This window comes from Lampris incognitus, chromosome 5 (assembly GCF_029633865.1).
Source record: "Lampris incognitus isolate fLamInc1 chromosome 5, fLamInc1.hap2, whole genome shotgun sequence".
NCBI classification, from domain to species: domain Eukaryota; kingdom Metazoa; phylum Chordata; class Actinopteri; order Lampriformes; family Lampridae; genus Lampris; species Lampris incognitus.
The window spans coordinates 12,394,456-12,419,045 of NC_079215.1; the positions used below are offsets into that span (position 1 = coordinate 12,394,456).

The 24,590-nt window shown below is 45.7% G+C and overlaps 1 protein-coding gene across 1 annotated transcript in view; it reads right to left on the reverse strand.

Annotated features, from left to right (window-relative positions):
* tll1 (tolloid-like 1) overlaps window positions 1-24,590 on the reverse strand; it is a 42,096-nt gene that overhangs the window by 17,179 nt on the left and 327 nt on the right. Inside the window, exons 2-18 of the mRNA XM_056279761.1 lie at window positions 22,948-22,958; window positions 21,257-21,382; window positions 20,019-20,141; window positions 18,976-19,083; window positions 18,413-18,526; window positions 18,132-18,249; window positions 13,831-14,009; window positions 12,398-12,503; window positions 11,617-11,741; window positions 9,981-10,096; window positions 9,665-9,767; window positions 9,413-9,529; window positions 9,005-9,150; window positions 6,963-7,158; window positions 6,195-6,320; window positions 4,942-5,102; window positions 4,598-4,778 (exon numbers count right to left, since the gene is read on the reverse strand). Coding sequence (XP_056135736.1) covers window positions 4,598-4,778; window positions 4,942-5,102; window positions 6,195-6,320; window positions 6,963-7,158; window positions 9,005-9,150; window positions 9,413-9,529; window positions 9,665-9,767; window positions 9,981-10,096; window positions 11,617-11,741; window positions 12,398-12,503; window positions 13,831-14,009; window positions 18,132-18,249; window positions 18,413-18,526; window positions 18,976-19,083; window positions 20,019-20,141; window positions 21,257-21,382; window positions 22,948-22,958 — 2,156 coding nt within the window. The remainder of the gene's footprint in view (window positions 1-4,597; window positions 4,779-4,941; window positions 5,103-6,194; window positions 6,321-6,962; window positions 7,159-9,004; window positions 9,151-9,412; window positions 9,530-9,664; window positions 9,768-9,980; window positions 10,097-11,616; window positions 11,742-12,397; window positions 12,504-13,830; window positions 14,010-18,131; window positions 18,250-18,412; window positions 18,527-18,975; window positions 19,084-20,018; window positions 20,142-21,256; window positions 21,383-22,947; window positions 22,959-24,590) is intronic.

Sequence of the window (24,590 nt, forward strand, 5' to 3'; positions counted from 1 at the left end):
TCCCCAGGAGGAGCTGGAGGGCGTTGCTGGGGAGAGGGATGTCTGGAGTGCCCTACTTAGACTGCTGTTACCCTGACCCGACCCTGGAGAAGCGGCTGATGATGAGATGAGGTGAGTTGATCTGAACTGGCCAGAGATAAATACAATAAAGTTGATATTTCTGGTGAATTAGAGATGACATTTTCACAAGTGCTTTTAACATTACATCTCTTATTCATGCAAATTAGTAATAAATGGTAAAAAACTGCAGGGAGAATGTATATTTTCGGAGCAGTGTGCTTTTGTTTTCAGGATAACGGGCTGTTGGACAAATGGGCTTTCGGTCCAATGGGACATTTTTCAAACTATTGGGATTTCGGAATAATGGGCCATCAGACCAATGGACAGTCCCCATCTCCCAGTCTGCTAGCTCTGGGCCTGCAAGCCACCAGCCCGTTTCTCATCCTGCTAGCTTTGGACATGCTAACCGTTAGCCTGTCCCTCAGTATGCTAGCTTTGGGCCTGCTAGCCATCAGCCTGTTTCTCAGTCTGCTAGCTTTGGGCCTGCTAGCCCCCAGTTTACTACCTGGTCTGCTAGCTTTGGGCCTGCTAGCCACCAGTTTAATACCCAGTCAGCTAGTTTTGGCCCTGCTAGCACCAGCCTAGAGCTAGAATTAGGTTCGCGTTAGTGGAGAGGGAGTATCAGTCTGCTGTGTCTACATTTGGGTCCTCCACCTGTCTGCCCTGTTCTCATTCGTGACGTGACCCTAAACTAAACCCTTACCTTAACCCTTACCTTAACCTAAGGTTAAACCCCAGGTGAAATAGCGTACAAATAGCATGCCCCTTAACGCGACCAAAAAATGAGGAAAGGGGCAGGTGAAGGGAAGGCGCAAAGAAAGAAACCATCCTTCAACATGAAGGCGAAAAGTGTGGTGAAAACCACTTCTCTCTCCGATCCTGTTTAAAAAATTAAACAGGATCAGGGAGAGAAGTGGTTCAGGGTTGAGTTAACTTAGCTATAAGGTTTCTTTGTTAGTATCCAAGGGTAAATTGTTTACAGATACCATTGTTTGTGTATGTGTGTGTGTGTGTGTGTGTGTGTGTGTGTGTGTGTGTGTGTGTGTGTGTGTGTGTGTGTGTGTGCGTGTGTGTGTGCGTGTGTTGGTATGCTTTCTGCTAGCATTATCTGACTATTTTGGGTTGCAGGCATATTTTTGGGACCCCCTTAGTGTCACGGCTGTGTTTTCTCTGTGGTCAGACAATGCTTTGCACTGACTGCACTCTGACCATAACAGCTGTTTTCAAATCAGATGGCCTCTCCTCAGGCCAAACCACAACGACTATATCAGTGAAATGATGAACAGGGCCCTAGCCAACGCTCGAGCCCACAGGAAGAAAAAGTGGGAACTACTGTCCTCTATTTTTGACTCTATTTTGGAGCCATATGTCGACATTTTTGAGATAAAGTGCCACGGCTACGAATCTGCTTGTAAATCCATTTAGGGATTTTTTTTTTCTTAATCCTGGACTATATTCACAGATCTCACAAATAAAACCCAAATGGGGTTTCGTTCAGTCTCTCATCAACGGGATACAGTCTTTGTATGTCAAGTTGGTGTTGAGGAGAATTTTAAATTTACATACTTAAGACCAATCTCTCTTTCTCTATCTATCAGCAGCTCACTCACTCAGGTGGCTTTTCGCTGTCTTCCTAATCTTTAAATATGTGCATCCTCCTGACTCCATTGCCCCTCTCTCTCCCAACGTGGCCGGGTGCTCACAAAGCCCTGTGGCGGGGGATGACCACTGGTGCGCAGATCAGATCATAGGGTAGAGATGGAGTTATGACCAATGAAACCTCATATCAAGAGCTGCCACGTCAACAACAACAACAATAGCTGCAATGGTAGTGTGAACAGGCAACACTTTGACAGCTCACTGAAAAGGAGGGCAGATAAGGTGTGTAACAAAGAGCCGGTATAGAAAATAAAAAGGAAATGGTGGGCATGTTGTGTGTGTGTGTGAGCGAGAGAGAGAGAGACGGAGAGAGATCACTATAGAGATTAGACACAGATGCCTCACCTTACCTCAAGTTTATGAATCAAACTTGATCTGCTTTTAATGAAACTACCAAGTCTTTCTCCTCCTCTTGTATGTGTGTGTGTGTGTCTGTGTGTCTAATGTGGTATTACCGCGCTATTGTGGGCTCAGTCTCGCCCTATCACAGGCTAAGAAGCTTTGCAGTTGATGCTACACAGTGTTCATTGTGCCTTTCTTCAGGTCAAGCACACAGTGTCCACACACACACATACACACACACGCACAAGCGCACACACACACACACACACACACACACATGGAGCGTGCACGTGGGATTAGTAGTGTGTGGGAGGCCAAAGAGACCTCCCTAAAGCTTTTTGGCTGTTGGCCAACCAACTGCTATCCCTGGTAGCTCCTGACAACAATTGCTGAGACACCCGTACAGTCACACACATACAAACACACACACGTGCGCACGCGTGCTCATATGCAGCTCAGCTGGTGAATAAGTTGTGTTAAAACCTCCCTCGCACTAGACAGGAGTCAGCTGTTACAGTAAATGTGAGGCGTTAGTACCCTACAGAGAAGTGAACCTGAAAGAAGAGCCCATTCAGGAGACGGCCATACTTTCCCCGAAATAGGAAGAGCTTCGGCAGAACGTTAAGATAAAGTTGCCTTTCTTGTGCTGATCTGTTTCAGAAATTTAATTTCAGCCGGCGTGTTGGCAGAAATCAAATTCTAGATCCACACCGGAGGACAACTTTCCCCAAGCAGTCGCTCTTTTGTTAATGTTAACTTCCAACAAATTCACCCCCGCAAATCAAGATGGCGGGAGGCATTTGTTGTCTTTTTAAGAGGGGGATCTTGTCTCACACTCATCCACACCCCAAAAGCAGGGCCAACCCCCCCACCCCCAACCCCCCATAATCACTTGTTAGACCAGGGCCAATCAGGCTTGCCGATTGCAAGGTCTTGTTACCTCTGACCTTTCCCGAAGTTGCCAGCTTGTCGTTGACACGGCCACGAGCGGGAGCCTGAACGCGCTTTACGTCCTGGCATGACTCTAGCACAAACAAACGCTCCTGGCACTGTGCCAGCCTGTCTAAAGGAGAGAAGGCAAGGCAAAGTCTGGGTACAGGTGGCTGCAGGCACGTTTCCATAACTGCTGGAGGCGCAAGGAGACACAGTGAGTGATAGAGAGAAAGACAGGCAATGCACAAAACATGCACGGCCTACACACGTGCACGAACGCACAAATACACGCATTCAGATGACAGACGTGAGCAAAGAACACGGCGAGTGGCACCCCCCTCCACCATATATTAGAATCGGAATCAGAATATCTAAAGATGACGAAGAAAAAAGCTGACTGAACAAATTTAACTTAAGATGAAGTGCAATATTAGTCTCAGTCTAATTTGCCTTGGTCAATTTTTCCCCTCTTTCTCCCCCCCTCCTCCCCCCATTTTCTCCCCAATTGTATCAAGCCAATTAGCCCACACTTCCAAGTCGTCCCGGTCGCTGCTCCACCCCCTCTGTCGATCCGGGGAGGGCTGCAGACTACCACGTCTCCTCCGATACATGTGGAGTCGCCAGCCGCTTCTTTTCACCTGACAGTGAGGTGTTTCACCAGGGGGACGTAGCGCGTGGGAGGATCACGCTATTCCCCCCAGTTCCTCCTCCCCCCCCGAACAGGCGCCCCGACTGACCAGAGGAGGCGCTAGTGCAGCGACCAGGGCACATACCCAAATCCGGCTTCTCACCCGCAGACACGGCCAATTGTGTCTGTAGGGACGCCCAACCAAGCCAGAGGTAACGTGGGGATTCGAACAGGCGATCCCCGTGTTGGTAGGCAACGGAATAGACTGCTACGCTACTCAGATGCCCCAAATTTGCTGTGCTGAATTGTAATCAAGTGTCGTATATTGAACTGATTGTAAAGCCCTACAGTTACAGTTGAATGATAAAAATCTGCTGCTGACGATGAGTTTTTTCTGTTTGGGTGATTAGAATTATGTTAAAAATGAGTCAAATGAAACGCCATCATTATAAATTAGTCCCATTAACACTACTTGGCGTACTGCATCAACTTAAACTGCGACAGTCTAATATGAAGTATCAGCGGCTCAAGGCCACCGATTTATCCTGACGTATCAGCTGGGCTGTCATGTTGTTGTTTTTTTTAACTTAAAGAGGGATCACGACGTAATCATTGAATTTATCACACACAGGTAGTGATGGTTTGTGCATGCACTGTTTCACATACTATTTTCTTTGTAGTTCTAGCACAATTTTTCACCTTTTCTGTCCCAATATCAGTTTACTGATTGTGACCAGTGACAGTGCATTCACCGTCTGCGTCACTCATATAATAGTGGAGTGAAACTGGGATGATTTATTCAAGTTGAAGTTCCCTCTAAATCACTGCAGGCCAACCGATACTGATGTATGCTTTTCCTTTGAGTGAAGGGGAAAAAACCTTTATACGCAACAGCTACTCGGGAGCTGAAATTCCTGAACAAAGTAGGGCATTCTTCTTGGCTTCTGACACAAAGGCAGGCATGAGCGAAGTTACCTGAGAAGAAGTGAGCCTTGAAGCCCTTCTTGGAGACGGTGTTGTCTGACTTGAACTCAATCCTCATGTTGTTGTACTGAGAGGTGATGACCTCTGGGACTTCGGTTCCACAGTATTTACCATGCAGCTTGGAGTCGGATGAAAGGCCACTGCGCACCTCCACATAGTCGTACTTACACACCTATATATGCACAAATGAGGCTTTACAACTACACATATTACCAAGTCCTAGCCTAGTCCAAGGACTACAGTATATTTCAGTATGTCTGAATAAGAGTCTCAGAATCTGTACAGTAGTTGACATATTATGCACATGCACGAACATCAGAAACACAGACACTCACCTCGTTGCCCTCCAGCTCAAAGGCTTCAAATTGCATGGAAATGCGGTACTGAGTAGGGGCGACCACCTGCCACACACAGTTTTTGTTGGGTGGATACTCCTTTGGCCAGCCTGGAGTGCTGATGGTCCCGTTCAGCTTAGAGAGGAGACCCCCACATGCGGCTGGGAGAAAGAAAAAAAAAAAGCATACAAAAACACACCCAGACAAAAGTGAGGCAATTGTCAATAAATCAGCACATTAACCTATATAGATAGATAGATAGATAGATAGATAGATAGATAGATAGATAGATAGATAGATAGATAGATAGATAGATAGATAGATAGATAGATAGATAGATAGATAGATAGATAGATAGATAGATAGATAGATAGATAGATAGATAGATAGATAGATAGATAGATATAATATATAGTATGGATTTTAAATTCCCCATCTAATCTTCTCATGGAAGAGGACATACATATTTAAGCACACACAGAACAGTAGAAAATTAGAAAATGCCACAAAAACAGCTTAATGTTATTTCAGTATCCGGGCCACAGTATCCAACACACACAGCTCGCTCGCTCGCTCGCTCTCTCTCTCTCTCTCTCTCTCTCTCTCTCTCTCTCTCTCTCTCTCTCTCTCTCTCTCTCTCTCTCTCTCTCTCTCTCTCTCTCTCTCTCTCTCTCTCTCTCTCTCTCTCTCTCTCTCTCTCTCTCTCTCTCTCTCTCTCTCTCTCTCTCTCTCTCTCTCTCTCTCTCTCTCTCTCTCTCTATCTCTCTCTCTCTCTCCATCCAGCTCGGATGTGGTTTGTTAGTTTGTTCAGTTATTTCAGTGTGTGGGTAATTAACGACGGCTAATGGTTTATTTTTGGGATCAGAAAAACTTCATGGCATTTATGGCACTGAAGCATCAAGGCTATGTGGCTTTGTGTTAGGAAGGTGTTTTTTCCTGTTCAGACATCTTTTTGGAGTTAGACTCATATCCCTCACACAACACGTACAAACACATTATATTTCTCTGACGTACGTACACACACACACACACACACACACACACACACACACACACACACACACACACACACACACACACACACACACACACACACACACACACACACACACACACACACACACACAAACCATACATAACATTCTGGTTTCGTTGGGTTGACCAAATGTTGGAACATTGACTTTAACATTCCAGTTACACAAACATGAATACACAATCGCCACACATACAAACACAAACACACTTACACTTACCTTCGCAGCTTTTCTTGTCGGGACCAAGTTCATACCCCGGGTCACAGGCACATTTAAAGCTACCAAGAGTGTTCACACACCTCTGTTCACAACCCCCGTTGTCTGGCTTGGCACACTCATCTTCCTCTGAGAGAGACACACATCAAAACATCAACTTTTAGACTCAAGGGAGGACAGATGACAAAGAATGCCATGGTTAAATAAGTCATGTGAGAAGACACACTATCAGCAGACAGACACAGAAACTCACAGCCTCTCTCTCTCTCACACACACACACACACACACACACACACACACACACACACACACACACACACACACACACACACACACGTCACCCTATACTTGTGGGGGCCCCTCATTGACTACATTCACTCCCTAACCATTAACCCTGACCCTTAACCATCATAACTATGTGTCTAACCTTAACCCTTACCCTAACCTTTACCATCATACTAGAAAAGCGCTATAAAAAATGCAACTTGATTGATCGACTGATTAACTACATGCCCAACCTTAACCTAATCCTAATTCTAACTTTAACCCTAAAACTACATCTTGACCCTAAAATGGACCATTTTCGTCATCGATACCCATAAAACGTCCCACAAGGTAGGTGGTTTTGGGTTTTTCTAACCTAATTGGGACATTTGCTCTCCATTAGGGTGGAAAAACCTGGTGCACACACACAAAACGCACACACACACACACACACACACACACACACACACACACACACACACACACACACACACACACACACACACCTTTAAAGAAGTTAGCAGCAAAACCAGCCTTGTTGACAGTCCCGTCTGAGACAAACTTCATCCAGAGAGTGTGTGAGGTAGAACGCACATCATCGGGTTTATCATAGCCGCAGAATCGACCAATGAGGGGGCTCGTCTCCAGAGGACCATCTCGCACCTCCAGGTAGTCGTATGCGCAGCTGTCATGCCTCTCAATCTAGACATACAGAAATACATATGCACGTGCATAAACGTGAGAAAGACACACCTGTCATTATAATCCTCCTCACCATTATCCTCATTATTGCTCCCATCATATAGTTCTTCATGGTAGTGATGGGTAATGTGGGGCATCCAGGTAGCATAGCAGTCTATTCTGTTGCCTACCAACACAGGGATTGCTGTTCGAATCCCCATGTTACCTCTGGCTTGGTCGGACATCCCTACAGACACAATTGGCTGTGTCTGTGGGTGGGAGGCCGGATGTGGGTATGTGTCCTGGTCACTGCACTAGCGCGTCCTCTAGTCAGTCAGGGCACCTGTTCGGGAGTGGAGGGGGGGGGGGGTAGCGTGATCCTCCCATGCGCTTACGTCCCCCTGGCGAAACTCCTCACTGTCAGGAGAAAAGAAGCGGCTGGCGACTCCACATGTATCGGAGGAGGCATGCGGTAGTCTGCAGCCCTCCCCGGATCGGCAGAGGGGGTAGAGCAGCGACCGGGATGGCTCGGAAGAGTGGGGTAATTGGCCAAGTACAATTGGGGGAGAAAAAGGGGGGAAAATCTAAAAAACAAAGTAATGGGTAATGTGCTTTGGAAAGAGCCTCGTTTTACCGGGTTCACACATCACAAAGAGTTTCCGGTTTTTTAGTCGGCCAGGCTTTACATACTGTCTCCATCAATTTATCAACCGCAACAATAAGATGATAGGACAGGCTCCAGCATCCCCGCGACCCTGAGTAAGGATAAGCCGTTTGGATAATGAATGAATGAATGAACAATAACATGCAACAACAAAAAATGCAACCCCATTAGCATCATTAACGGGTAGATACCAGCCTACAGAAGCCATGACAGATCAGGAGATTGGGTCTTTTATATGTATTTCTTTCTGTATCACCTATCACAGTTCTGAGTCTATTTTGAGGTGCACTCGTTTGAACAGCAGAGAAATAAGATTAAACAATTGCCCCATTGAAATGGTCAAACCGCACTCTAATGTGGGAGGTGAGGACACTCTCCTTACGCATTACATTGACCAAAGTCTGTCATTAAAATGCAGAAGCAAACACACCAGGGATAATGACAGACTGAGGAAAGGGCAACATCAGAAATAGGGCCAGCTTTCGTCTGGGATGCCATTTTTAAGAGCTTGCAGAAGAATTAACAACCTTAAAACATTCACCACAAAATTTGGTCCCATGCTTTGATTGTGTACTCTGCCAGCCATGACGTGAGCACTGCACTGTACCACTTTTTACCAGGAAACTATAATCACGGTGCAATGTTAAAGAATAGAATAGAAAAGAATAAAAAGGAACAGAATAGAACATAACAGAATAGAATAGAATAAAAAGGAACAGAATAGAACATAACAGAATAGAATAGAAAAATAGAATGGAAAGAATAGAATAGAAACTAATAGAATAGAAAAGAACAGAATAGAATAGAAAAGAACAGAATAGAAAAAAACAGAATCAAACAGAATAGAAAAGAATAGAACAGAACAGAAAAGAATTGAATTGAAAAAACAGAATAGAATAGAAAAAAGAATAAAATAGAATTGAAAAGAATAGAGCAGCATTTTTACAGCACTAGAATGAAGCCTCTGCTGACTGTTGTTTTGTTCTTTTTTCTTGCTTACGCTTTCACAAACACATAAACAAACGGCAACTTAATTAACTTCTGAGAAACTGCTACACAAGCGTAAAATTTGACCCAGACATTCCTAACCACAGCACACACACACACGCACACATGCACACGCGCACGCGTGCACACACACACATGGGGGTGGGGGGACAAGGGACACAAAACCATCTCAGAGACAGAGAAGGAGTGAGTCACCTCAAAGGCTTGGAAGCTGAGTCCAACGTTGTATCCTTCAGACACAGTGATCCTCCACACACATTCTTTGGATGGTCGGTAGTCGTCCGGATAGTTGGGAGACTGGATCTGTCCCGAGTCCTTAGTGATGTCCCCTCCACAGATCGCTGCACGTGACAGAAAAGACACAGGGAGACAAGAAGCTCATTGACGCATTGATGGCGACCGACTTCGTCCTTACAATCTTTCCACTTGAAACTCGCCTTGCTTACATGTGAGCAAAGTGAAACTAAAGAACACTTGTATAGTGGCCAAGGGTGTTGTGTCTTTGCTATTAGTAAAGCAAAACAACCAATCATCCCATATTAAACTTGTCCTTGTACACCACTCCTAGGTGGTTTACAGAATTTCAAGGTACAGAGGAAATACCTTCATAAACCGTTGCAAAGCCCTTCCCCACCCAGTTGCTGCTACTGCGAAACTCAATCCACATTCTGCTGTCTGTGGAGAGCAGGACCTCAGGAATCTTGTCCCCACAAAACCTGCCTGTAGCACAACAGACACACACACGTGCGCACACACACACACACACACACACACACACACACAACTGTTTGATGTGGCTGTAGAAAAATCTATCAGCATCTATGAACAAAGGCATTCATCATTACTTCACCTTACCTAATAGTGGGGCTTTTCTCCAGTAACCGTCTCGAACCTCAATATAGTCATACCAGCAGAGAGGGCTCTTATACAGGTCCATGGTGGTGAAGTTCAGAACGATCTGCATAAAAAAAGCAATACTTTGACTCATTTAAGCTGGTGGCCAGGGGTCGCAACTGAGAGATGGGACGAGGAGATAAGTGGTCTCTTGTCCCACACCATTGAACTGTTCGGTAATACTGTGTGGGAGGAGGTTGTGCGTGAGTGTGTGTGTGTGTGTGTGTGTGTGTGTGTGTGTGTGTGTGTGTGTGTGTGTGTGTGTGTGTGTGCATACCTTTTCTCCTGGTGTAACAGATATCCTCCAGACACAGTGTGTGTAAGATGGGTACCCGTTGGGATAACCAGGAGACGAGAAGTTCCCCGTTGACTCTTGGAGTGTCTCTCCACAAGCTGCAAAAGAACACACAAACACACACGAGGAAACACATAATCAGACAAACACACACACAAGCACACAAGCACACAAACACATACACACAAAGATGGGGTTAGATTTTGTGGTGTATCTTGGGATTGCTGCATTTCATTATCATAGCAGTGGCACATTTAGCTCCTCACAGTTGCTTTTGGTAAACAACTAAAAGCAACTCAAAAGATTAAACAACTATTTTTTTTTTTTTTGTTCATTTGCACAGGCCCACAAGCCCAAAATTCATCTCAAGACAGCGGATCTTTTTTTGAGGTGATACGTGATATGTTCAGCATTTGTCGGTTTTACCCGCTCAACAGCCCCCTGCTCTCAGCGTTCCCGTGCGTGTGTGTGTATACTCATGTGTACGTATTGAATCGTTCCATATGGAGATTGTTAAGAGTTGTACTGCCGATCAAGAAAGGAAGCCGTAAAAAGGCCTCAATTACGCTCCCAAAGGCAAACTTCATTTCAAAGCACAGCTCACTGATAAGCTGCTGTCTTTGACTTCCTTCAGCTCTGCACGTGGGCGGTTATGTCTGTGTCAGATTCCAGGGCCAACAGCAGTCAATAAGCCCTATCGCTATTTAGTGAAAACACATTTTCTCATAACCGAATCATTTAGAATAGGTCAGTGACCATCGGCACACATTTTTCCACCAAAGAAGGCAAATTATTTGAGGCTACTAAATACGATGACGATTAATCAAAACCGAAACACACGCAAACACGTGCGTGGAGCCCATCTTTACTCCTCATTCTGTTTCACCCCAGCTCCCCCTCTCAAAAGGAAGCGAGCCAAATGTGCCCCTCCTATCTCCTCATGCATGAGGAGATAGGAGGGGCACAAAACCCCCAATGCCCTGAGGTTTTGTTCATCTGTCAGTGAATGTGGTATCAGTAAATTATGGCCTTAAAAGGTTAGGGCTCTGTCTCTTTCCAGCTGGGACACACTCACTTTCACTCCCTCTCGCTTTCTTATCTTTCTCTACTCGCTCTCGTTCGCTCATCTCCCACTCGCTCTCTATTTCCCTGTCTCTCTCGCTTCCTTCCCTCTTCGCTGCGCTGAACAAAACTCTAGCAGTGAGCAAACATATGAACTGGCCGTGACATGGGCGTGTGGGCTGAGCCACCATTAGAGTAGATCTAAAGGGACACGGAGGGACGCCAGCAGGGATCCCCTTGTGGACAACCCTGTGAGGGTCAGCTGTGGAGTGGTCCCAGATCACGTCACAACCAGAATGAAAGAACAGATCAACAGGGGTGTGTGTGTGTGCAAGAACCGACGTGTGCGTTTGTTGTGTCACGAGCGCAAAGAGACCACGCCATTATAGAGAAAAACAAATGACGTGGAGAGACAAGGCGACACACTTGAAAAACGAATTCACAGGCAAACAGGTCACAGCGCGTAACAAACACACACATATGCATGCGCATGCACACACACACACACACACACACATATATCAGTGTGACAGTCTGACAGAAAGTGTATCTTTACCTGGGCATCTGTAAAGCTTCCTTGCCTGGGCAATGTCTCCTTTACTGAGCCGGGTACGCTGGCCGATAGCTGGCCGGATCCCGTTCTCGTCTCTTGATGGAAGGATGGTATCCAAGAACATCCCCCTGCAAAACAAATGAGAAACATATCTAAATAAATATGTCCTCTTTTAGGTCCAATAAAATGCTTCAAAATTCACATTGCTTTTACAGTTGACCACCAGCAGCTTGATGCTCAATAATGTGTATTTCTGAATCGTTTTTTAAAATTGAAAAAAAAAAAGTCCTTCAGGGGCGTCCAGGAAGCGTGGTGGTCTATTCCGTTGACTACCAAAACGGGGATTGCCGGTTCGAATCCCCGTGTTACCTCCGGCTTAGTTGGGCGTCCCTACAGTCACAATTGGCCGTGTCTGCGGGTGGAAAGCAGGATGTGGGTACATGTCCTGGTCGCTGCACTAGCGCCTCATCTGGTTGGTCCGGGCGCCTGTTCAGGGGAGAGGGCAAACTGGGGGGAATACCGTGATCCTCCCATGCACTACGTCCCCATGGCAAAACTCCTCACCGTCAGGTGAAAAGAAGCGGCTGGCGACTCCACATGTATCAGAGGAGGCATGTGGTAGTCCGCAGCCCTCCCCGGATCGGCAGAGGGGGTGGAGCAGAGATCAGGACGGCTTTGAAGAGTGGGGTAATTGGCCAAGTACAATTGGGGAGAAAAAGGGGGGGAAAAAATCCTCCATTAACCAGTGATCATCAATCAGTGTCATGTCCGTGTGTGTAGTTACCGTGAGAAGGTATTCCTAGCGTAATGCATGATGCTGTCGAAGTCATATGGCTCCCCCAGAGAGTTGACCTCGCCTGGCTCCATCTTAAGGAAGTTATACTCTTGGCCTGCACACAAAAAAAACAAAGACGCACAAACACGCAGCAGCAGCAGCATAAGAAACCCTCATCAGATATACTACTGCAGAAAATGCTTTGACTTAATGGGCGTGCTTTTTCTGTTTGTATTTGAACACATTTGTTTGCGTATATCTGGTTGTGTCTACGTGTGCATCCGTGCGTGTGTGTGTATGTGTGTGTCTGTGTGTCTACCATTTCATGTCTAAAAGAGTTTGGTAGTCAATTCCATTTTCAAATGGATGAACTATCAAACTCCAGAATCCGGTTCGTCCAACGGCAAAGAAATGCAGCGCTTTATAGTATCTGCTGCCACCATCTATACCAGTGGTTCTCAACCTTTTTTTGGGCCAGCACCCCCCTATCGATTATCCAGGTCCCTTACCATCCCCCATCAATTAAAATATAGGCTAATCATCTTCCCTGAATATTAATGTTGATTACTGTTCTGTGTTGTAGCATTAAAAAAGCATGTCATTGAATGCCAGATAACGGATTTGGTTTAACTGGACAGTTAGAATATCGTCATCATTAGTTTCCCAGGGAGCAAAAAAAGCCTTGCGACTCGAAATTATAATTATGAGTGTTAAGCAAATGCAATGGTTAGATATTTAACATTCAAACCTTAATTAGGTCTCGTAATTGATCACAAACAGCAGCCAATCGGAAAACAAGAGCAGCCTAACAAGGAAAAAGACTGAGGCTACTGGGGAAAAAAAGCAGAAGGATATGTAGGCCATCCAATATTATAGGTCTATTTGTCTGACCATTCGAAGGAAATAAGCTCAATTGACGCAGCTTCTGTCAAAAAGACACGAGGGTCTTGCGAGACACATATTAGCCTCGCGTCCTTGAGACCCTTGTACACACAATAAACACACTGGATGGACGTTGAGCATTGGTGGAAGAAGGTATGAATCCATAGCTAAGGTATTCAAATAGAATACTGGTGGCATTTTTTCTTGTTCTGCTCTATTTTGCTGATATTTTGATATGATACAAACACCCCCCAAGAACACCTCAATGACCCCCTTTCAAAAATATTCAGTTTGTCAGGTAAAACATGTGAAATGTTACAAATATAAATCGATAAATGAGCCCAGTAAACGAGGTTGCAGGTGAATTCCTGGCTATTCTGAAGCTCATTATGCTCGAGGCACTAGAGGAGACTAGTGTGAATGTGAAGAAGTGTACACACCTTTACCTCTTCACCAATGTGGCTGGCTAGAATTAACTCTTGACTTAACCCCAGACGCTCACACGTGTTTCTTGCAGAAGGTCAGGCATCTTGTAAGTGGTGAACGGGTGTGTCTCTCACCTGGTTGGATGTTATCCCGTATGATGGTCACATGATCGTCACGGTCAGGCCGTGTGTGCTCGTGCCAGAAGCCGATGACATGGCCCAACTCGTGCACCACAATGCCAAACTTATCACAGTTCTTCCCGATGGAAATGGCCTGGGGCCCGTTGCCGCGGCGACCAACGTAGGAACAACACCTGACACATACAGCAGTGAAGACAACAGGAACAATATCCAATTAGTGATATTTAACAGGTACATCCAGCAGAGGAACAATATGAGGCGGTGTTTACATTCAAAACTCTCCACCATAATGGAGTTACATAAACCAGAGTGCATAAGATGTCAGAGTTAGTATATTTCTATGCAAACAAACATACACACATACACATAAAATACCACAAACAAATGCACCATGCACAGCAAACATGCAAATTTATTCATTCTTCTTTTCTGAGAGCCTTTGTGCCTTTTAACAAATCTGATTAAAATTGTCCTGCTGTCTCGCAGTAGAGTAACATTGACTATTGCAAAAGGTACTGCATGTCCTTAACCTGCTTCCCTTTCAAGCCAACAAAGGCAGCTCAGGCTGTGGAACACCAAAGGACCCAGTGACACATTCTCTATGCACATTCTCTCTCTTTCTAGTTTCCTCTGTCATGCCCAACAAACACAGTGCACATACAAGCGGGGTATTTATACGACAGATTAAGCTGTCTAATCTCTGATGCAGCCAGCCTACCACAGAACATGAGTCTGTTGGTATCATTCATCAACACTATCTGAGAGACTAAAAGATTATCTCAGTGACTGCAAGTGCAGCATTGATATAGGCAATAACGAAAGGCTGCCATTCCAGCAGAATTAAAAAAGAACAATAGATGCATTATTTCTTTGAAAATTAAGAAACTCATACTGAACACTGTACTCGTACATTAGCTCAAACAGATGACGTACACGTCATAATAACCACGATGAAATGATAAACTCATTTAAAACCATTCTGCCTTACAAATGCAAACTGCACTGACTGACTATTACGTGTTCTCAATGTCAAGGTTCGAAAGTCAAGGCTAGTTTCGATATCACAGGAAAATATCCAGCTAAATAGTACTGTATAACTGTATGTCATTGACTTCTGCACTGGAAATACTTTGGCAAGACAGGAAATAAATTTTGAAGGATTTTTTTTCCTACTTGCACAGTTGTTGCTCTTCAGCTTTGTCAGGCAGCTCTGATCAGGGTCCAGTAACGTCCCCCCCCCCCCCACTGTCGGTCCGTTCTACTGGCCCCTTGTGTATTTTCACTGGCCCAGCAGCCAAAAAATTAAAACAACAAAATTTCCATAATTTTTCCATAATTGTATTAAATACATCTTGTTCTTTCCTCATAATGTGTCAAGTAAAATAAAATTGATGCAACTGATTCATTTTTATAATATCCATTATCCATTATCCAAACCACTTATCCTGCTGTCAGGGTCGCGGGGATGCTGGAGCCTATCCAAGCAGTAGGCAGGGAGACACCCTGGACAGGCCGCCAGGCCATCACAGGGCATTTCTTTAGCTCTTCTTCTCAAGAGCCTAAAAACACCCTGAAGCTGAAGCTAAAAATGTAACCTTCAATCTCAGCCTGTGAAAGATCCAGAGTATGAAGAATGAGCAGAATATGTCAAATGCCCACTGTAGTCACACTCACAACACCTGCGTCTAACACCTGGACTAAATCATTGGCTTTTTTTCTCCTCGTCAATTTAATGTTCATCATTCTAACTTCATTATTTAGCGCCAATAAGGAGTTATCAATTCATGTCAGATTGTGACTGACGACTAACGCTCCACATTATTGGAGACTGTGCCTCGGGTTTGAGAAAGCGTCCTAAAACTGAGGGCATGAATTGGGCAACACAAGTTCAATAAATACAAACTACTATAAAACACAACACTAGGGCATCACGAAAACAAGCAGATAGCGTGCCATGAATCTTTATAACATTTTAAAATGTAACATGTTATAACGCCTGGCGGCCCTGTGATGGCCTGTCCAGCCCAACGACTGCTGGGACAGGCTGCAGCATAACGGAGGTTTGTTGGCAGTCGACATGCCACATGGGTGAAATATTGAGGTCCCGTATCCACTCCGTTTTTCTGTAGAAGAGCGGCCGCCTTTGCATTAGCGGTGACGGTCCGCTCACTCTTCACGGTGTGGTAGGCTGTGTTCTTCGTCCATCTTGCCCGGATGTTAAGCGGGCCTGAAGACGGGTCGTCCGCCATCCACTTAGCCAGTGTAACCGGTTATTTTCTCGCCCGGTGCGGGATTCGATACGGGGTGTACTGCACCACAAGGCGACGCCGCTAACCGCTCGGCTAAAGGGTCAGACCCGTTAGCTAGGGGCTAACGGGTCTTATTAGTAGTTTACACTAGCATACACTGCTAGCGGTTTTGTCGTGCGCGTCGGGAGCGTGTTTTCTATAATTGTCGGTGACTTTAAAAAACGAACCCAACATACCACAGTCAACGTTTTCCACCCAGGAGTATTGTCGCTGGTAGAGAGCTCCTCTTTCTTTTAGTAGTGTAACCGGTTATTTTCTTGCCCGGTGCGGGATTCTATACGAGATGTGCTGCGCCGCAAGGCGACATCGCTAACCGCTCGGCTAAAGGGTCAGACCCGTTAGCTAGGGGCTAACGTGTCTTATTAGTTAGTAGTTTACAGTCGTCACCCTCCCCGGAAGCGCGCCCTCGCGCTTTGTTATTCCCGCGCTCCGAAGATCTGCACACTTCCGGATCCCACCGCTGCCACCAATATAACCGGTTATTGTCTTGCCCGGTGCGGGATTCGATACGGGGTGTACTGCACCACAAGGCGACGTCACTAATCGCTCGGCTAGCTAGGGACTAACGTGTCTTATTAGTAGTTTACAGTAGCCTCGTTTCTTTCGCAGACATTTTTTCCCCCGAGTACCTGTACCGTACGCCCTGTTAAACGTCCTGGGTTCGACGTTAAACGGCAACCGTCAGGTCGTCGGCGACTAAACCGGCACCCCCACTGCAACCCCCTGGGTGGTTGTGAGGAGGGTGTGTGGACGCCCAGCAGGACTAAAAACAAAACCTGTCAAATGGCGGATGAGTTCCGCTGTGAACCAACGGCCATCCATACCTGGAGAGGGGATAGGGACCACCAGGTAGTCCCCCTACTGACACACAACGATGACTCAGCCTGTTGAGGCGTCAGCTGTGCTCCTACGACCTCCATGGGTTACGGAACTGATGATGATGATGATGATGTACTGCACGAGTATGACGGATGAATGACGTTAGGGCGGGAAAATTCTAAAAGGACCTACCCATGACTCTGATTGGCCAGTCACTAGCCGGGGCGGGCCAGTGACTGGCCAATCAATTTGCTCCCCGCATAAACTTTATTTTCTTGGCACATCGCGCCATCGCGTTATGCCGGAGCCTGTCGCCACTATGCTAAACCCAAACTGTAAACCAATTTGCAGAAAGGAAAGGATGAGAAATACTGCAAATTACCCATAGTACAGCAGTTCCACAAGAATAGTAATGGGTAGACCTTTAGTGGCACTGTCCATGCCGAGGTCAGTACTATTTTATTACGGCTTTCATGGTGGTACAAGGGATGCTTGCATCACATCCTGTATGTTCTCTTATATACTATCATATGGGTTTGTTGGTCAAACCCTTTGCCTCTCACATCACTATCCCCCCACCCCCCACCCCGCCCCTGTATATTTTATTTGGTGCTGTTCTGTTCTTGTTTTGTTTTGTTTTGTTTTTTTAAAGTGATTTACAAGTGCTACACAATAAACACAAAGTAATAAAAGTGTAACAACCTACTGTGTGGTTATGGCTTGGGGGGGGAAAAATATCCTTAACTGAAGTCCTAAATTCAGACAATTTAAAACAGCCAGTGAGGTGCAACCACTGAAAAAACACACTATGACCCCACAGCAGTGCCATTCTCCAGAACAATGCACAACTGCCGCATATGAAAAAACGTGGACACATACGCACACATGCGTAGGGACACACACACCACATACAAACACTTGTGCAGAACACTGAGACTGGTTAGATGGGGAAGCAGGAGCAGGACAGGAAGGAAAGTGGAGCCATTGTTGAGTGACCGTGTCGTCTCTCGCTGTGACCAGGTCACTATCGAAGCCTCTGTACACACACACACACACACACACACACATACATATATAAACACGCGCGTGCACGCACACACGCACACATACAAACACACAAGCACGCATGCATGCACATATACAAAAAGGCCGTCTTCGCTAACTCACCCGCAAGGTCTGTAGGTGAAGACTATGTAGCTCTCCTCATCCGTCTTCTCAATGAAAGTTACACATGTCTGTTTCTCCCAGTGACGCATGGCCTGCTTAAACATGGCCCTCTGACTACCTGAAACACACACACACACACACACACACACACACACACACACACACACACACACACACACACACACACACACACACACACACACTTTTACATCTACTGACTCAAACAAACAGACACAAGTGTTTTGAAGGAGAGTTTAAAGTTGCCCAGTTGAGCTGCTTACCAGTGAAGTTCCCTCCGATGACGTATGGGATGACTCCCCCGGGCCATATCCTCTCAGCGCGGGATGTGGCCGCTCGAGGAATGCGTCTCTTCACAACATTCCCGGTCTTCCCACCTTTCCCAGTATGACTCTTGGGACTGGCGGCTCCCTTGCTGAAGTTCATGTGGAGATAGTCTGGAGACAGCAAGAAGAAAGCCAGAGCCCACTGTCAACCATAATGACCACGAATTCTTCCAGAAATCTGTCTTTGTATGCTTATATATATATATATATGTGTGTTTGTGTCTACCTACAGGCGTGTGTTTGTGTGTGCGTGCATGTCCATTTTGGGCATTTACTCCAGTGTATCAGCATGAATTATGAGTCATTATTGGAAATGCAGTCCATAAATGTGTATGGATAAGTCATTTGACTAGCCCTTGCAGAGTTAGTTACGTGAAGAAAATAAGCAATTATATGTGATATTGTGTGAAAATTTACTGCACATTTGAGAATGTGGTTCTGTTGGTTGGTTCAGGAAATCCAATACAAGCACGGTCAAACTCTATTCACTAGTCAAAAGCAGATTGTGTGCAGTGAGGGGTTCGTACCAAAGCCAAATCTACGTATTCTCTCCAGCAGCAGGTATAATGATCCTCTGGTCTTGGCAACCTCGTGTTCCTCTTGGCCACCTGATGCACATGTATGCACAAAATTCAAGATTGATTACAAGAGCAACAGGCAAGAACTTTTGATGTCCTCTGCTGTCCACTGTCTATTGTAAACCCTATCCTCTTCCATGTCTGTTGTTTTTTTTTCCCCCTCTCTCTTCTTTGTTGAAGCTAATGGACTCAGTGAGTGAGATCATTATATGATGAATGTGTGAGGTTGGAAAGGGAAGGCTCAGGGCCGATCGACAACTTTATAGCCTCAACCCTTAACCAGTCTGAGAAAGAGGTGTGAAATTCTACACCTCCTCCTTGCTGGACCATCACCAGTCCACTCCTGCAGAACTACTTTTTTCTTCCCTAGTTCTGGATGATACAGAAAATATCAATCCAACTAATGTTGATCATCGCACTTGGAACTGTTTGGTAACCTAAAGTACAACGTAAACCCAAAACTAGTTTCGAAATAACCAACTTGGATATTTCAGACCTCGATTTTCTGAGGGCAAAGCTGTGAATCACGATATGACAATATCCAAACTTCATCCCTATACAATAACAACGAAGGATGATAGATGGTAATACTGAATCACTGCCCAGCCCTATTTCTCTCTAACCCCCGGCCAATCCTTTCCTCAAGACTCGCTCTCGATGCCAAGAAGTACTCCCTATTCTGTCTCCCGTCCCGCTTCACTTTTATCATGTCAACCTTCTCCCTCCCTCTCTCTCCCTCCCTCTCCCTCCCTCCCTCTCTCTCCCTCTCTCTCTCCCTCCCTCTCCCTCTCCCTCTCTCTCTTGCTCTCTCACTCACTCACTCACTCACTCACTCACTCACTCACTCTCTCTCTCTCTCTCTCTCTCTCTCTCTCTCATCTCTCTCTCTCTCTCTCTCTCTCTCTCTCTCTCTCTCTCTCTCTGTCCTGTGTGGTGGAATCGGGGCCTGCAGGATGCTTACTCACCTGAGTTGTGTCCCTGTCGGGAGTGTGTATTAGTGTTAGTGTGCTGTGTCAGGTCTATCGTCCTGTCAATCTGGAACATGCGTAGATCCTCTTCGTCTAAAGCGATGTCTCCCCAGAATACAGCTGGAAGTAAAAAAAACAAAACAAAAATAATAATGATAATAATAATACACCGCCCTCTTAGTCATTAACATTTTTGTCATTTTCATCGGCCTTATCCCCCGAACATCGCTGACAAATATGACCAATTTCATCAACACTTGCTGTGAGGAACGGGCCAAAGAGAGGCTTACCCCCTGAATTCCTACCGTTGACACTACCGTCCCCGATGTTCTCATGTGTCACTTCAACATCTGTGTGAGGTAAATAAATGCCTAAAGACAGCCATTCAGGGAAAATATCTCGCCAGATTTGACGCAGGTCGCTCTAGTCTCACGTTGCCATCTGACAGATGTGAAATAACCAACTTTAGAGCCACATGGTAGAGCCATGTGTCTGCAGGGTTTTAATCCAAACAAACACTAAACAACCGTTCCATTAAAGGCCGTGCAGACCGCTTTGCACTGAAAAACCTTCATACACGACTTAAAGTGGTTCAACTCTTGTTACACCACACCGTCAACTGCTAAAACAGTGTGTGTGTGTGGGGGGGGGGGGGGGCAAGGGCACATTTATACACATAAATAAAATTGTTTTCATGTGATTTATGATTTTGAGCCTCTAACGGAACTTAGATCACAGTATTAATGTTCTGCATAAGCCAAAATACCCAATCACTCATGCCTGCATGCGCTCTCTCTCTCTCTCTCTCTCTCTCTCTCTCTCTCTCTCTCTCTCTCTCTCTCACTCACTACACGACACACACACACACACACACACACACACACACACACACATCACAGTGTCAACTGTTCCACGTGTTGACCCTCCAGACGTTGACACGCTGGTGAAAAAGGCAAGGCAGCGTCCTCATCACCTCAGGCATCTGAAGGAAGTCCAGTGTCTCTCCACAGAGCCAGAAAATCCCTCACGTCTGAGCATACACAGCCACGAGCACCACCACGCGCACCTGGACTTACACACCAGGCGGTCCCAGGACCAAGGCTAAAAGGATTATTATGGATCCCTATCATCCAAATAAGGGAGTGTTTCAGCCGCTGCGGCCGGGCGGATGCCTCTGCAGCCACAAGGCCAGCACAGAGAGGAGGAGAACTCAGAAGGAGCTTCTTTCCCCAGACCATAAGGGGACTTAACGCCAAATAACCTCCACTGAATCCAACGCAAGAGAGCTAGAACAGATCGAGGGGGCATGTGAAGGATGTTGAGGTTGATGGTAAAGGATGCAGATGAGCCTGACTCGCGGACTGTTGGGGCAAATGTGATTCAGAAGTTTGGAGAAGAAGACGGGGTTTGTTAGCAAAACGGCGTGGAAAGGAAGAGGCTGAGAACAGGGGAGAGGTTGGAATGAGCAGGGCTGGGAGGTGGGAGTCTGTATGTGAAGAGGAGTGTAGCAAGTCAGTGGAGGAGAGAGCATAAGTTGCCAAAGGCTTACACATGGGCTGATACTGGACTACTGTAGGACTACCAGGGGGTTGTGTTTGTATTTGTCGCTGTGTGTGCAGAGCGCATAAAGGGGGTATGCATCATATGCAGTGCATAAGGACCTCCCCTATACTGTTACTGAAATTTGACGACGACGACGGGGGGGAGAGCAACGTTGGTGTTGCAGCAGCAAATGGGTAGTTGCATCCCTATGTGTATGTGTGTGTATCCCTAGACCTACTGCTTCATTTTATGACGTTACTCTGTTTTCCTCCTTCATTCCTACTCATCTATGTCTCTGTCTCTCTCATTGCACATCGTTATCTTCCACGCAGAGCCAAGTTCAACTTAAAACATTGATTAGCTCAGCTGGCTTATGGCATCCTACCGAGATGTGAGACACTCGTTAATGCATTAACAATGGCACGGAGGGAAGCTGTCATTTAGCTAATGAGCACAGCCACTAAAGGAAACGGGGGTTTGGAGTGCCATTGTGCTCTGCACAACACTATTTCAGAGCATGCCACAATAGTCACAGATGGTTTACAAATCATCTTATCAGATTGATTCTGCAAGTGTATGTGCTATTGAATTACAGAGTATGATAGATATATAGATTTGAAAGATATGATGTACTTTCACTTTAGTGATTATTCCAGTTACTGATAGAAGGCTATTGTTATTCATTTTCTCTCCCCAGATACTGTACAACAACAAGTGCAAACGTCTCGCATATAAGCACTGGTGAATTATGTGCATACCCCTATGCATACCCCTATGAGGGGACATCTCCAACAATACAACTGCAGCCAGCGAGAAATAACAATGCCGTTCGCTCTAAAAGCTGCATGCACAATCTCACTCTCGATCTATAAAGGCTAAAACGTGACATGTAAAGCATAAACACATAGCTAAAGGTTTGCAGACAGTTCCCATCACAAAACACCGAGCTTTTCCCTGAGCTCTCCCCCGAGTCAGGTCCAGCTGCAGGGTAGGCCTACCCTTCTGTTTCATCTCCAGTTGCAGCTCAAAAGCAAGCTTAGTAAAGTCATTCTTTATGAGAAACTCGAGGTCCCCACCTCCATCCCTTCGGCTAACTGGTTCCACCCTCGCTACGTGCAGTGGGCTAGCTGGCTGGACACTCAGTACAGGCATTATTTTTGAAATGACGACAACAGTGATTTGATTAGTGAGAATCCAGGTTCAACCTGGCCTCCCTTGTTTTTTTTTCATTTTTATTTATTTTAATTTATTTTTATTTTAAATTAACCATTCAATGCTGAGCTCAGTCAAGCCTGGCCTCAATCCAATTGGCTAAACCTTTTACTTTTTTTTTTACTCTAAAGGAAGCCAGGCAAAGCTGGCCTCCTTTGAGCTACAAGTATACCTGGCTGCAGCCTGCAGAATGAGGCAGGGTTCAACATCAAATGTTTAATCCCACCCACCATTTGATTTGATTGGTTTAACTGTCAAATTTGGATGGGGTTAAACATTGATTTGGGTGGAGTTAGACATGGATTTCATTGGGTTTGACTTGGGTATGGGCAGGGTTAAACAGGGTTAGGGTTAGGGTTAGGGTTAGGTGGGTGGGTGGGATTAAACATTCGACATTGAACCCCGCCTCATTCTGCAGGCTGCAGGCAGGTACTCCTCTTGAGCGATGGTCACTGACAACTAGACAGAGCAGAGGTCATCAACTACACATTGTAATGCACACAGAGGGGCGCTGTTTCACTCGCTACACTAGCCAAAGAAGAAAAATGTGATAATACATAGAATGTTTTGATAACAAGGGAATCCAAGATAGCAAAGAATCTTTGGCCCAATCATGGCCCACATCTGCAGTTATCTTATGGCCCACATTTGGCCTTGAATGACGGCATTGACTCAGGGTGAGTGTGGCTGCCTCAACTCAGTCACACTTGGGCCACGTTTGGGCCACATCTGGCTCACATAGTATGTGCTGTAACCCAAGTCAAGCCCGGTTCATTAGATTTGGGCCATGTCTCGCCCACACAACACTTGCCGTAACCCAAGTCAGGCCCTGCTTATGACATTTGGGCCACATCTGGCCCACACAACAGTTGCCAGTGCTGTAACTGAGCCGTAAGTACCAAAAGTGCCCCAGATTAGGTCCAAATGGCAAAACTCAATAAAGACACAGCCATGGGAATGACACATTTTGTTTTCTTTATTTGAATATGTATACGGGGAGGCCAGGCTTCTTTTGGCCTCTGAGAGAAACCGCCTCTTGCCAGAGTAAACAAAATAAACAAAGACAGCTTGACTTTCTGTCAGCCACAAGACAGGACTTGAAGGTAACATTTTCGTGTGACTTGACAACGTTTGAGGTATCAATGCTACATAACAATGCTAGCTAACTAGCATGTCATAGCTAACTGGCACCACCACACCCTCAACTACGTGACATCATGGCAGCGAAAAACGAATAGCGACGCCTCGCACACTTTTCTGTAGCTGTGAGCACCCCATTAATCAAGAGTCAAGAAACTATGAACGAGCTTGTACAAGAGTACACACGCGAGGCATGGCGACTCACAACAACGCAAAGACAGGAACATGCGACGGCACTTAAATAGTCGTTGACACAGGGGCAAACAATAACAGGTGAAACACTTTTGAGACATAGGACACACAAGGGACTCTCTGTTGCCCTCTGGAGGCCAACAGGGGAAGCAGGGGCAGCGGAATTCCTGATAGGCTGTGGTCCGGTTAACCATTAGGCCTGCCTACCACCTAATCACTCAGCCAATCCAGTAATCAATCGATCAGTTAATCAATCAAGTCAGTATGTATGGATTTTCATTTCTGTACTGGAGTTCTCCTGGTTACTTTTTCTGTTTGTCTTGTATGTTTGAGATTACAAGTGTTTTATGACCACAAGAAAAGCTAGGAGAACTAAACTTTTTGCAGACCTGAAAAAAGCTGACTTAAGCAGAGGAAGAGAGAGAGAGAGGGAGGAGAGAAAGAGAGTGAGACAGAGACAGATAGAGTACAAGTCGCACAGTG